Source organism: Rhinolophus ferrumequinum, chromosome 25 (genome assembly GCF_004115265.2).
Source record: "Rhinolophus ferrumequinum isolate MPI-CBG mRhiFer1 chromosome 25, mRhiFer1_v1.p, whole genome shotgun sequence".
Lineage (NCBI taxonomy): Eukaryota > Metazoa > Chordata > Mammalia > Chiroptera > Rhinolophidae > Rhinolophus > Rhinolophus ferrumequinum.
This window is the reverse complement of record NC_046308.1, coordinates 13230968-13245616: the sequence shown is the minus strand read 5'-3', so window position 1 is coordinate 13245616 and position 14649 is coordinate 13230968. Positions and strand designations below refer to the sequence as shown.

Below are 14649 nucleotides of genomic sequence, written 5' to 3'. Positions count from 1 at the left end.
ACAAGAGTTGCTGTCTTGCGAGTTAGTACTAGCGCTATAGTTTGACAAAATTCAGAGACATGGCCGCTGAGAGGTGATTGGCAGCTCTCCCTAACGTACGCTCACTCCTGGTGAATTCTATATTCGGTATAGGAAGAGAGAGAAGAGACTTCGGGTACTGGAAGACTAAGCAGCCTCTGGATCGCAGAGATCATGCATAACTCCCTAATATCAGGTTTCAGGACGCGTTCAGCTAATAATGTCTCCGGCCGGCCTCCGTCGATCGTCTAGTGATGCAATGAGACGTACCGTCCGGCTGCTGTCACCTGTCAACATGGCGGCCCCCAGGAGTTTCGCTCTATGGGGCTACTGCGACCGTGGGTGGTCGCGGTTGATGCCGGGCTGCCGGCTCCCCGGGTTTCGTAGCTGCTGGCCTGGGTGCCCGCTAGGTGCGCGGCTCTTGTCCCAAGAGAAGCGGGCAACGGAAACGCACTTCGGGTTTGAGACTGTGTCGGAGGAGGAGAAGGGGGGCAAAGGTGAAAGGGGCGAGAGGGCGGATGGAGGGATCTAACCATCTGCAATCTAGTTTCTTCTGCCCAACTAAGGGCTGACTTAACGTTCTGTTAGCTTCGATGCTGTAGCTTGTGCAGTCCTGACATCTAAGGAGCCCCCACACCCCTGCCTGACCCAGCATGGCTTAGACGCCTCCTCTTTTTAAGCAGGTTAATTATCACTAGATTCCATCACTTTAGCGTTTATGATGTACCTGGCACTGTGCAGACATTTCCAATTCTCTTTAAACTTTTTGATCGTGGATATTGTTATCCCCATGTTACACATAAGGAAATTGAGACTTGAAAGTTAAGCAAGTACTTGCCCAATTTAACATAGCTAGTGAGTGATGGAACCAGTCAGTATTCCAATCCACTTTGGTCAGTCTACAGAGCCCACGTTCTTAACCTCTTGCTAAAGGCATAGGTCATTTTTTATGAAAAGGAAGAAGGAAAGTATCTTCTCTTTGCCTCAGCTTCCAAATTTGCCACATAGGAATAATAGTAACTTTTTTCTTAAAGTTCTTGTGAGGATTAGATCACTTCATACATTAAAATGAAAGTATTTTGAACAATGCCCGACATTTCGTCAGTGTTCAGTAAATATTAGATATTAGATAAAGCAGTTTCTTTGAGTCCAGCACAGTGCCGCAGGCATGGGAAAGGAAAAGAACTATTTTAAAACTCCAACTGTACCATTTATAATGAGGAAGGTATTATGCTCATTTTACAGATGAATATGGTGAGGCTCTGAGAGGTTCCTTCACTTAACCTATGGACACTCAGGAAATCAGAAAAAGAGACTGCAAAGGAATTTTCCATCGTCTTAAAGACTAGTACATTATATTACCTCTCACCCCAACTTTATTAAATACATAGCTCTTGTATAACTCTTGAATATTGAATTTAAATTAACACTTATTTCACTGTGAATCCCCAGAAAGCTAGAACAGTGGCTCATTCATGTCTATATCTTCAATGCCTGATGCAACTTTAGGAGTTTAATAACTGCTTGTCGAGTGAAATAAGTGGAGCCAAGTAAAACAATAGTGAACATTTATTGAGAGCCTGAAACCTTTTTGAAATACTTTACATTAATTCTTGTAAATACAATGAGATAGGACTATTAGCCTGATTTTATAGATAAAGATACCATTGAAACAGAGTCACTTGGCCGAAATTCTGCTAGTAAGTCACAGAGCTGGCATTTGAATCCAGGTGGGCTGCTTCCAAAATAGTGATGTATAACTTCTGTATTGTGCTTTACAGTACATAAACAACATTTCACACAATGACAGACATGTTGGGAGTTATCCATTGAGCTAGATAAGGCTTTCAGATGTGGGACCCAAGACTGAAGTACAGGCAGAGTCTTCCCTTTACACAGTGATGCAGCATGGTAAAAATGACTATGCAAGCTAAAATTATACACAATGATCTTAATAAACAATGGGAAAAATTCTAATTGTTCCATGACCTTTAAAAATTATTGAATATCAAAAACTCTTACCATCAGTTATAAATGTATAGAGAAATGAAAAAATAGTGAAGTTAATATTTCTTTAGCACACTGTAATTTTTAATTAATTTTCATTTCATTTAAATCAATTAGAATTTTTAATTTAAGTTGAAAATTTGTTAAATTTAAATTCTAATAAAAAATTAGAAATATTGGGAATTAAGTTGTTTTATTCCTTTGTAAAAAACTTACCTTAATTCGAACAGTGTTTACTACTTTGTTGTCATATAATTTACAACAGGGAGTGAGCATTGTCTCTATGCCTTGGCAAATTGTCATACTCCTTTCTAAGTTTCAATCAGCTTCTCACATTTTATCCTTTCACTTTGAATGTCATGAAATACCTCCAAGAATTTCTTTACTGTGAAATTTTTGGCTGGTATTATTTCCCTGGGACACCTTCAAACTTTTCATTACAACCACATCTTTATTTATGTCCATAAGTTCATCTTCTGAAAGTTCTTCTGGCTGCATATCTAGAATCTCTCGTGTAGTATCAACACTGCCACGGTCAGCGGTTTCTCCTCTAACTCCATGGACATTCTATTTAAATTTCACTTCCAGCATTATTACTTTTCATCTCTTTGCTGCACTTTCGTTTTTCTTGGCCAATTTCCCCTTTCAGTTATCTAGTTTTGTAAAATGCCCCGTGTGTTTACAACTGAGAGATAAGGAGGTAACACAACTACATGCTTTGCTCTGTGTGTGTGTGAACTAAATTACTGATGTACAGTGACCAACCAATCACAAACTGAAAGAAGTGACATGACTGGTTATTGATTATGATGCATGTCGATTATTTACATAGTGATTTGTGGACTGAAGAACTAGCAAAGTTTGTACTTTATATGCAGTTGCAGTTAATATACCATTGTATCTAAATGCTGTTGCTGGGGGACTGGTGTTATTTAACTAAACCACTGAAATTTATGCACATCAGAACCATGCAAAGCCAGCAGTGCTTATACTCAGCGGGTTGAGCCTTCATGTCCCTCAATACCCCCAAAAGATGTTCAAAAGAAAAAAAGCAAGTTTGGAGACCCCAAGGTTAAGAATAGGCATTGAAGAGGGAGTGAAAAGAGGAGCTCTAGAACCTGCTAATCCAGGAGAGGAATGTTTTGAATGCATGCAGCACATTTCATCTGAGGAACTCAAAGCATCTCCCCTACATTACCTAATTCAGCCTCATGGCAGCCTTCAAGTGCCATGGATAGTAAATTCCTTCTGTTTCCCAGTGATGCAGGCAGAGATGACATGAGGCTCTCCCATCCATTAGTCATGTGTCTTTCTAATGGATTTTTGTTGTCTTTATTATAATAACCATTAGAAAAACTCAACACACCCCCATCCTCTAAGAAACAGAAATATATTTAGTACCAAGTATGTGCATGGCATGATTCCGAGTTAGTGGTCCTAGATAAAGCTAACTAAAACAGTAGAAAAGAGATTGATTTCTTACATGAATACAAGCCTTTTTAAAAAAAGGTGATGTTAAGGTGTAGATTTGAGCATCAAACATCATGGCTTAGGTTCACCCTGCAACAACAGACAGGCAATTTCAGGAGAGGAGTTAAAGCTTCCTATTCTTTTATTTAGGATTTTCCCAAATTAATCTTGTCAATAACATAATTGTTTTGTATTTCTCCCATGTCAGTCTATCAGGTGTTCGAAAGTGTGGCCAAGAAGTATGATGTGATGAATGATATGATGAGTCTTGGTATCCATCGTATTTGGAAGGATTTGCTGCTCTGGAAAATGCGTCCATTTCCTGGGACCCAGCTGCTTGATGTTGCGGGCGGCACAGGTAATGTCCTGACTTTGTTAGTGTCCTCAGGTACCATTGAACATCTTTTACAGAAATTAGTGTCTCTTGTTGGAATGAACTAGCTCACCTCCCATTAGCCTGAAGTTGGTAGTTGAAAATCGATACACTCTAAGAAAGGTTTACTCTTTTCTTTTTAACTGAATGTCAATCAAAAGCACAGAATATCAGCTTCGTGCTTGTCACTTTTCTAAAATGTACAGGGTTACAAAGTAAAAAGACCACTTTTTTACTCCAGTAACATTTCACCATCTAAAAGACTGTTTTACCTCCTATTTAACCTTTAACCCACTTTCTTCTCTGAGGAAGATGCCTTTTATCCTATTACATAAGCTTTCGAGGCAGCCATTTCTGCTTAACACACTCACACTGTCACATCAAATATCAAAAGCTCAATTGTTTAGGCATGCTCCTTTTTACCTGGTTCACACTAGGCATTTGGGGAGGAAAATGTCATGGGTTTCTAAAGTGCATCTTGGTGATACCATTTCATGGTTAATGTACATGTTAAATTATATTAGAGCAATGTGTAAAGTAATAATGTGATCATGTGTACTAACAGAAGAATGTATAATACATTACAGTATAATAATCTCCATGTTTGAAATATGTGTATGTGGCTTTGTTGTGTGCTCCTCTCCCCAAGTGGAAGTTCAGAATGCAGTAAGATACCTTGCTCAGGGGAGGACAATTCAGCAGACTCTATCAAAATAGAAAATGCTTAGAGTCTAGGATCCCACAATTCTAATTTTAGAGATCGAGTCTAAAAAAAAAAACTTGCACAAAGATACAGCTACTAAAGGGGTTCAGTCAGAGCTGCCTACGTCTCCAGTGAACCATAACCAGTAGCATCAACTGCTCATTTAGAAAATGTAATTAAAAAGTAACCCCATATATTTAAAGAGACATTTTTAAAAAGATATGGCTATAAATATGTTCACTGCATCATTTTTAATCATAGTAAAAAAGTAGTAATACCCTATTTATCCCAAAATAAATGACTTTAAATTAAGATACATCCACCCTATGAAATACTATGTAGCTTATTAAAAGAATGAGGAAAACCTATAAATACTGATGGAAATGTCTCAAAGATGTTAAGTGGGGAAAAAAGAAAACAAGCTGTGTAACAATGTGTATAATATGATCCTCATTTATGTTGTTTCGAAACATTCTAAGTTGTTTCGTAGATATAGAAAAGTGGCTGGAGAATACCTAATTTGATGGAGAGACTGGAAAAAAGGATATATTTCTTATAAATAGTGTGGGAAAAACAAAGATAAGGAAACAGCATTATAAGAAAAGAAATGAGATCCTGAAAAGCACTGGCTTTGCCCAAACAGTATTTACCTGGTCACAATAATATAAACACTTTTGATTCTCAGCTTTTGGACTCAAACCATCAGTAAAGCACAGAAGACTTAATTATAGCTATAGAACAAATAAAATGTTACATCTTGACAGAGTAAAAATACATATGATGGAAGGTCAAAGGGGAGTTAAGAGATACCATCTGTAGTTGATGGAATAAGAATAAAATATTGATTAGTTTATTACTCTAGATTGCAAAGGTATCTATGAGGAACTATGAAAAGTGATGTGAATATATTGAGATGGTAGGGGCGTGCAGAGATGGGAGGGGTAGGATATATTATAAATTTGGTAAGTAAAGAAATAGCTGTAACCCACAGAAGAAACAACTAAAAGAGTAGGGAAAGATGGTCTCTAGGGAACTGAACTGGGAGTAAGTGGTGGGGCATAGATTGTTCCTTGTAACTATACCCTTCTGTTACTGTCATAAAAATTATTAGGAAAAGATTAGAAGGCTGTGCACTAAGCTCTTAACACTTCTTATGTCTGGAGAGGGTATGGACATGGAATGTGACATTCATGTTTTATTCTATATATTGAGGTATTGAGTCTTGTATAGTAAGAATGTGTCCATGTATTACTTGTGTAATTTTTAAAAAAGGTTCTTTAAAGAATCTTAGAATCGCTGTTAAAAAAAAAAATCAGTTACTGTGGAGATGAGTACAAACTTCATTTTCGTACCCGCCTCAACTCCTGTACCTTTGTTGCCCCTTTTGGGTTCAGGAAATGATAGGTTTTGTTTTTGTTTATGTTTGCATCTTTCCTCCTGTTGGCTTCCCACAGGTGACATTGCATTCCGGTTCCTTAATTATGTTCAGGCGCAGTATCGGGGAAAGCAGAAGAGGCAGTTAAGGGCCCAGCAAAATTTATCCTGGGAAGAAATTGCCCAAAAGTACCAGAATGAAGAGGATTCCTTGGGTGGTTCCCACGTCATGATCTGTGACATCAACAAGGAGATGCTAAAGATCGGAAAGCAGAAGGCCTCCGCTCAAGGATACAAGGCCGGTAAGTCCTACAGAAAGTCGACACGGAGGAAATGTGTGTATGTTTATAAGATACAATGGAATATGGAAAACGTTGAAATGCTTTATTTCCCAGTTTTCAAAAACGTATAGCTAGGTTGGAGTTGAAGATCATTTGTGTGGGTGAATCCAGTCTGTGCTGTTACGTACATTATCTCAGCGACCCAGGGAGTTAGATTATCACCCCTATGTGACAGGGGAGATGACCCAAGCCCAAAGAAGTTAACTATCTTATTCAAGTAATATCGTTTAAATGGCAGATCCCACGTTGGAGCGGAATCTTCAGATCTCAGCTCCTATACCCTGAGACAGAGGTTTTGCTTTTAATTTCCAGCAGCTCCCCGATGACCACAATGTCCTATTCCTGAGCTATTCCCTTCTCCTATCAGTGCCAGGATGGTTTGATTGATGTAGAAGCTGAGCCAGTGCGCTGCCCTTAAAGAAGGGACGTGCCCTCCAGCCATAGGGTTGCAGGTAGCTGACAGCCTCCAGCTCTTAGCACCTTCAGGCTCTGCCTCAGCTTTCCAGCCAGGCTCTTTCCCGGCAGCACCCAGCTGATGGCTGAGAACTAGAGGGCCACTAGGGCCTGGACAGTTCCCAGGTGGGATTCTTTTAACAGTCTTTGCTCCACAGCTTCCTGTCGGGAGGCTGAGGCTTTATCAGATCTGCATCAAGGTCTAACAGCTTTCCCCAAGTCAGTCATGCTTCTTCTTCTTTTTATCTTTCCCAAATGTCCGCCCCCTCCCCCCAAAATACTTTTCACTCCTACCTCCATTTCAGCATTAGTTTCTCAGAAGGTCCAACTGATACAGGTGAAGAAACACCCATAAACAGTATAGCAGGTCCTCAAATAACATTTTTTTGATTCAACATCATTTTGTTATAAGATTAATGAGAAAAAATAATTGATTCCCAGCCAGGGCTCCACCCACTGTCTGTGTGGAGTTAGCACATCCTTCCATTTGTCTGCGTGAGTGGGTTTTCTCCAGGGACTGGTTTTCTCCCACATCCCAAGGTTGTGCCTGTGAGGTGAATTGGCGTGTATAAATTATCCCAATCTGCATGAGTGTGGGTGTGTGTGAGTGTGTCCTGTGCTGGAAGGGCGTCCTGTCCAGGGTGGGTTCCCCACCCTGAGCTGCTGGGAGAGGCTCCAGCCACCTGCAGTACTGACCTGGAATGATCGGGTTGGAAAATCATCATCTGACTTGCTTTTATTAATCTTTCTTAAACATACGTATAGCTCACATTTATTTCAATATTTAATATTAGTGTTTTGGGTCTGCATTTAGAAGTTTGGTGATTTTGTGACAAGAAATATGCCATAGGAACTTAATTCTTGTTTATATCAATTAGCCTACGGTAAAATCGGTTTCATTATATGCCGTTTCGCTTAAAGTCACAGTTTCCAAGAACCTGTCGATGACGTTAAGTGAGGACTTACTGTTCTCCTAAACCTTCTCTACCACAGCACTCTCAACAGCAGCTGGGAGAGTGACTGACTATCTCCAGGAACCCACTGCAACCTCAAAACAGACAATTTGTGGCCTAGCTGAAAGATGTACATGTTACATTTGGCTTTCCGTTTCATTTAATGTTTGGAAATACTACTTCTCCCCACTCCCAATGTTTTCAAGTAGAAGTAATGATCTTGGCAGCCGCACCGCGTTGACCCCGCTTTTCAGAGCGCTGCACTGCCCTCTCCCATGCAGGCCCAGCACTGCAGGCAGCCACTGTGAGAGGCAGTGGTGTACAGCAAAGAAAACCCAGTCCCTCGGGTCTGCCTCAGCACTTCTTTCCTCCCCCTCCCGCTCCCCCATCAGCAGTGTCTAGGGTTATTTTAGCTCAATTCTTCCTCCTCCTCCTCCCATCCCCAGAAGGAGCTGCCTATATGAACCACAGCTCCCTGGGCCCCCAAAATGAAGGGCTCTTTTGTTAACCATCAACACTGACCAGAAGGCAGACAGACAGTCACTAGTGTTTTTAGACAAAGGCACTATGTTTCCTTACTCCTACTGAAAAACGTGTTTCCCTTTTCTCTGGTGCTCAGCCATAAAGAATGGAGAACAAAGACAGAAATGATAGGTAACGTTGCAGTTCTGGAAGCAGCTGTTCCGTAGTATGGCTTGCCCTTCAAGGTCTTCTACCTGCCAAGACAAATCCACCTGCATAGGAATCAAGTGTTGCCTAGGACAGTTGTCTTTATCTTTCCTCCTTGCTTTATCAATCTCCACTAATAATGCCTTTGCAAAAAATACCATGCAAACATCATTGAAACTAAGTAGGAGGATCCTAGAAATTACTTAATATAAAAGTTAATGTGGGGGCGGCCGGTTAGCTCAGTTCGTTAGAGCACGCTGATCGTAACACCAGAGTTGCCGGTTCGATCCCCACATGGGCCAATGTGAGCTGTGCCCTCCATAACTAGATTGAAACAACTACTTGACCTTGGAGCTGATGGGTCCTGGAAAAACACACTTAAAATAAAATAAAATAAAATAAATTTAAGGTGTAAAGGCATTTTTATGTGTAGCACTGTTAATATGGTTGTTTATGTTTATGTGTCTCACTTCCTCCCCAAATGGAAGTTCTGAGGGCAGCAGCCTTAGAAAGACTATTATTATTTTTAGAAAGATTATTTGATGGGTTCTAAAAATGATATGAGAGAAATTTTGGATTTCTAAATTCAAATTTGGGGGAAAATATTGAGAAGAAAATAAATGTTACCCATAATTCCAACATCCAAAGATATCCTTCAATATATTAAAAGATTTCCTTCTTTCTCTTAATCATTTCCTTCTTATAAAATTAAGAACATCCTGTATATACAATTTAATATCCTGCCTTAATTCAGTATTGTATCACAAGATTTTTCCATGTCATTAAAAATTCCTTAAAATCATTTTTATATTTCCCCATATGGATGTTTCATGATTCATATAACCAATTTACATAACCAACTGATCTTTCGTTTTTTTCCTAATGTTTTTATATATAGCACAACACTGTGTCCTGATGTGTACATTTTTGCATGCATTTGTCATTTTTTTTACTTACTATATAACCTTGCACAAGTGTTTTAACCATCTAGATTTCAATCTATGAAATGGATAAAATAATAACCACCTCATAATAGGAGGTACTATACCACAGCTGTTAAAAACACAGGCTCAGAGATAACGCTACCTGAGTTCTCAACCATCTGTGTGACCTTGGACTTAACCTTTCTGATACTCAACTTTGCTCACCCGAAACATGAGGATGATAGTGACCGCTATCTCATGGAGTTAGTATGAGGATAAGATGATGTATGTACAGTAGTCCCCCTTTATCCATGGGGGATACGTTCCAAGACCCCCGGTGGATGCCTGAAATCGTGGATAGTACTGAACCCTATATACACTATGTTTTTCCTATACATACATACCTATAATAGTTTAATTTATAAATTAGGCACAGTAAGAGATTAACAACAATACCTAATAAAACAACTATTAAAACAATATAGTGTAATAAAAGTTCTGTGAATGTGGTCACTCGTTTCAGGGGTCCCTTCCTGAAGTCTCCCTATAGGCTTAAAGCTTACTGATGCAACACGGTGCTATCAATCAGAGCGTGTTTTCTGTTCTTGTCTTCCACTCACAACTGTAATGCCTTTTCCATCTTAGCTAAGCACTTATCATGCACTGTGGCTGTAACTTTTGCTGTTTGAGGTATGATACCAAAACTAGCATGAATTTCTTTTTCCTTGTTCACAATTTCATAGATAGAAGATTCGTTCTTACCGTAGATCTTAGCAACCTCAGCACACGATTTTTTTTTCTTTCCTTATTAAGGGGAGGACGTTTACCTTTTCACTTACAGGAAGCACTTTACGGCTCCTCTTTGGCATATACAAATTGCCAACATCACTACTCTTAGGTTTGGGGGCCATTATTAAGTAAAATAAGGATTACTTGAACGCAAGCACTGCGATACCCCAGATGGCTACTGAGTGACTAACAAGCGGAGAGTGTATACAGAAGATTCTGGACAAAGGGATGATTCAAGTCAGAGGTGGGACAGAGCGGGACCAAGCAAGACAGAGTGCGATTTCATCACGTTACTCAGGATGCAAAATTTAAAACCTATGAATTGTTTATTTCTGGAATTTTCCATGTAATGTTTGCAGAACACAGTTGCCATGGGTAGGAGTCAACCTCGGATAAAAGCAAAACCTCGCATAAGGGGGCAGTACTGTAAAGTGATATTAATAACACAAACCCTGCCATCAAGGACTCAGTAAGCAGTAGCTATGATAATGTCATCAATTTCCTCCTAAAAATCAAAAGAGCTGGGTCTAAGGGTATTATTTTGAAGGTTCTTGTTAAATACTGCTAGTTTGTTTTCCAGAAAGGTTTTCATTTGTCTTCCTCTATAGAGCCTTCCTTCCATATCATATGTCTTACTTTGCTGCAAATTGATTAATGTTAAAGCTGAATCCAGATCCTAGAGGACCTAGCCACGCTGATAGGGGACTCCCTTGGGTGTTTTCTGAATTCATGACCAGACTTGGGGTCTAGACACTTTGATTCTCTATGACTCCAATAGAACTAATACAACAAAATTTTTTTTAAAAAAATAACTAATATAACAATACTAAATTCTGTACTTAGAATACCCCACAAGACTGACCCCACCTCACAAGCCAGCTGCAAATGGGGTGTCCAGGCCGTCCCCACTTCTGCCTGGCTGACTACAAATTCAGGGGTTCCCATGACCCACTCCTCAGGTTTGGCAATTCGCTGGGTGCAGAAGGGACAGCCACCCAGGCTGAGAGGAAAACCAATTTTCTCTTTCAGGACTTGCTTGGGTGTTGGGAGATGCTGAAGAACTGCCCTTTGATGAAGACAAGTTTGATGTTTATACCATTGCCTTTGGGATCCGGAATGTCACACACATTGACCGGGTACGAATGGCTGCATCCTCAGCTTGTGTGAATCTCAGGATATGAGTTCCCCTGGAGTGGCTCATTTACCCCTGGAGTGAATGAAGGAGGGAGATTCTTCTCTGGGCTCGGCTCTTGAGTGGAAAGATTGAGGCGTAGGGGCCTTAATCCTTTAAGTTGCCAATATTCCTAGTCACAAAATTGATAAAGACCAAAACCATACAGCAGGCTCCATAGGAGCCTTTTGTTGCTTGGGTTGATATTTAATTTACATCTTTGAGATTGTCAGTCTTGCTCTTTCCTCCCACTTGTGGAGTCATCTGACCTTGTGAGTTTGCAGAAGATCACAGGGATTTCTTTTTTTTTTTTAATTAAAGTTTATTGGGGTGACAATTGTTAGTAAAGTTACATAGGTTTCAGGTATATAATTCTGTAACACAGCATCTCTATATCACATTGTGTGTTCCCCACCCAGTCAGTTCTTCCATCACTATATATGTGATCCCTTTCAGAGCAGAGGCATTTCTGAGGTTGACACAGAAAAAGGCAGTCACACACTATTTTAGCAGAAGATAGCTAGTAGATTTGCGGTTCCTCTGTAGAGAGAAGGGAACGTTCAGCTCATATTCTGATGCAACTCTTCTTTATTTCTACTTTAATATTCTGTCCAAAGCATTTGAAGACAATGTGCACGGCACCAGTTTTGTTTCTGTAATGTAGGCTCCTGCTGTTGGTGGGACAATTCTTCTGCTTTTGGTGGGACATTCTTTACAATACTCTGTAGCTTGGTTTTTATGACCTGTCCTGTGTCTGTAGCCAGTTTATTATTTCTTTAAAAAAAATATAATCGAATAGATTCAAAGTTCAAAAGGCTATATCAGTGAAAATCTTCCTCCTGCCCTTGCATCCCTGTTATTCAGTGCTTCCTTTCTCTTCCTTCCATCACCAATTTCTTGTGTATCTGTACAAAGATGTTTTGTGCATATTTAATATATTTATTTATTTTCTTTTCTTATGCAAATACTAATTTATGAAACAGTTTTCCTATTGCTTTTTTCCCTCAAAAGTATTATCATGGAGATTTTTCCATGTCGGTGAAGAACACTGGCTCTTCCTTTTATCAATAGCTGCATGGATTCCATTTGTATAGATGTTCCATAATTTACCCAGTCTCTCATTAATGGTTAAAGTGCTTCTAATCTTGTGCTATTTGAATAGTGCTGCAGTGAATAACCCATATACATGTCACTTCCACAGAAGCATTTCTGTAAGATAGATTCCTTGAAGTAAAATTGCTTGATCAAAGGAATTTCCATTGTGATTTTGTTAATTCAGAAATTGCCCTCCATGGGGGTTGTACCAATTTAAGTCAGTTTAGATTACTCCAAATAACCTCTTCATTGGCAGCAGGCAGCCTATAAAACTGAGGATATTGTAGGGTTATTTCTGCTGTTACAGCTTCCCATCTAAGAAGGAACAAGGGATCTGTGGGAAATAACTTTTATAATGCCCACAGAAGCTAAAGCTGTCTCGGCCTCATGGAACTGAGTGAGGTCTGCTGAGGAGTGTGTTTTCTTACTCCTTTTCTCACTCAGGCTCTCCAGGAAGCCCATCGGGTCCTGAAACCAGGAGGACGGTTTCTCTGTCTGGAGTTCAGCCAAGTGAACAATCCGCTCGTATCCAGGTTGGCATTGTTGACAGGGCTTGATTCTCGTTGTCTAGCCAAGGGTTTCCTATCCCCCAATGGATAGAAAGTAGCCAGGAAGCTATGAGCATGAACTTCATAGTTCAGAGTCCCAGACTCCCTGAGGCATAGTGCCACCTCAGAGGTCAGCCAGTTCTCAATGACAACCCCTAGATCAGAAGAGTCTCAAACCAGTAACTAGAGGCTCTAGTCAGTCCACAGATATTTTGTTTGACTGTTGGTATTTTAAGAAGTTGACTTGGAAAAAAAAAAAGAAGTTGACTTGGGGACAGCTGGTTAGCTCAGTTGGTTAGAGTGCAGTGCTCTTAACGACAAGGTTGCCGGTTCGATCCCCACATGGGCCACTGTGAGTTGTGCCCTCCACAACTAGATTGAAACAACTACTTGACTTGGAGCTAATGGTTCCTGGAAAAACACACTTAAAATAAGTAAAAGTTAAAAAGAAATTGACTTGGATGTCCATATTTAAAAATCAGTAAGTCTACATAAAAATCTGGATTTCCATACACTTGGGAAATCAGACATATGGCAACCCTGGGTAAGCCATATTCCCACATGGCAGTAGTCAGAGCTGAATAGTAACTGCCCCTTCTCCACTTTTATGGTGCTTCCTAACTGTACCTGTCACCACATCCTCACTGCTCCCTACTGGTCTGGCAGCTGGCCCACTTACTTATTTCAGGTACTTGCTTGACCCCTATATGTAGGAATTTGAGTTTATGATCCTAAGCTTAGACCTTGCTTTTTATCAGTTGGCATTTTCTGATCTTAATCTTTTGCCTTTTTGCTTAGGCTTTATGATCTCTATAGCTTCCAGGTCATTCCTGTCCTGGGAGAGGTCATCGCAGGAGACTGGAAGTCCTACCAATACCTTGTAGAGAGTATCCGGCAGTTCCCACCTCAGGTACAAAACTACTGTAGCTTACAACAAAGGTCCTAAAGCTGAAATGAAATCCAGGCGGATCCTTGCTGTATCTTCCTTTGTGTTTTAGGAGGAGTTCAAGGAGATGATAGAAGATGCAGGTTTTCAGAAGGTGACTTATGAAAGTCTAACATCGGGCATCGTGGCCATTCACTCTGGCTTCAAACTGTAACTCCTTTACTATCCTGGAATGTGAAACAGTCACATCCTGTCAAAAGCCTGCAACTGAAGGATAATCAGGCTAGTGAGACCAGCAACAGAACATCTCCTCTTAAGGACATGTGCCTTGGACTCATGTTCTGACGTTCTCACTTTATTGCAGCTTTCGCTAGCAGCTGCTTCAAGGCCTTCTCCCCAAGGTATTGTGTATTTTTTGCTCAATTCCTGCTAATTTTTCTCATCTGTGCAGTGTGTGGTTAAGATAAAACCAGCATTAAAACTCAGTTTTGAAGTGTTTGTAGTTTCCCTGCTGGTGCTGCCTTCCAGAGGGATGAGTCATTTGAACCTAATGATTTGAACCAGAGAAACTTCCTAACTTGAGTCAACCTTTCAGTTCACGACTGGTTGAGGGCCAAAAGCCAAGGCCCAAATCAGAGGTCTAATGAACACAGCTAGAATTATGTACTGAACCACTAAAGCAGTTTACAATTTGTACGGTATTTGTGATTTTTTTTTCAAGGGGTAAGGGAAATATATTTGTCATCATTCATTCAGTGCTCTTCTACCAAAAGCCACTATTGTGTCTTTAGTACCATGTCTTCAGTGTCATGAAAACAAATCCTCACTGAAAGAATAAATGTACCACCAAGTTCCTGCTATTATGTCTTATATAGA

The 14649-nt window shown here is 40.1% G+C and overlaps 1 protein-coding gene across 1 annotated transcript; it reads left to right on the top strand.

Annotated features, from left to right (window-relative positions):
- The first annotated feature begins 294 nt into the window (after positions 1-294).
- COQ5 (coenzyme Q5, methyltransferase) lies at positions 295-14258 on the top strand. The gene is made up of 7 exons (XM_033097131.1): positions 295-515; positions 3704-3853; positions 6026-6247; positions 11103-11209; positions 12784-12872; positions 13686-13797; positions 13886-14258. The coding sequence occupies exons 1-7, from the start codon at positions 314-316 to the stop codon at positions 13985-13987; spliced, it is 984 nt and encodes a 327-aa protein (XP_032953022.1). The 5' UTR covers positions 295-313; the 3' UTR covers positions 13988-14258.
- The last annotated feature ends 391 nt before the right edge of the window (positions 14259-14649 follow it).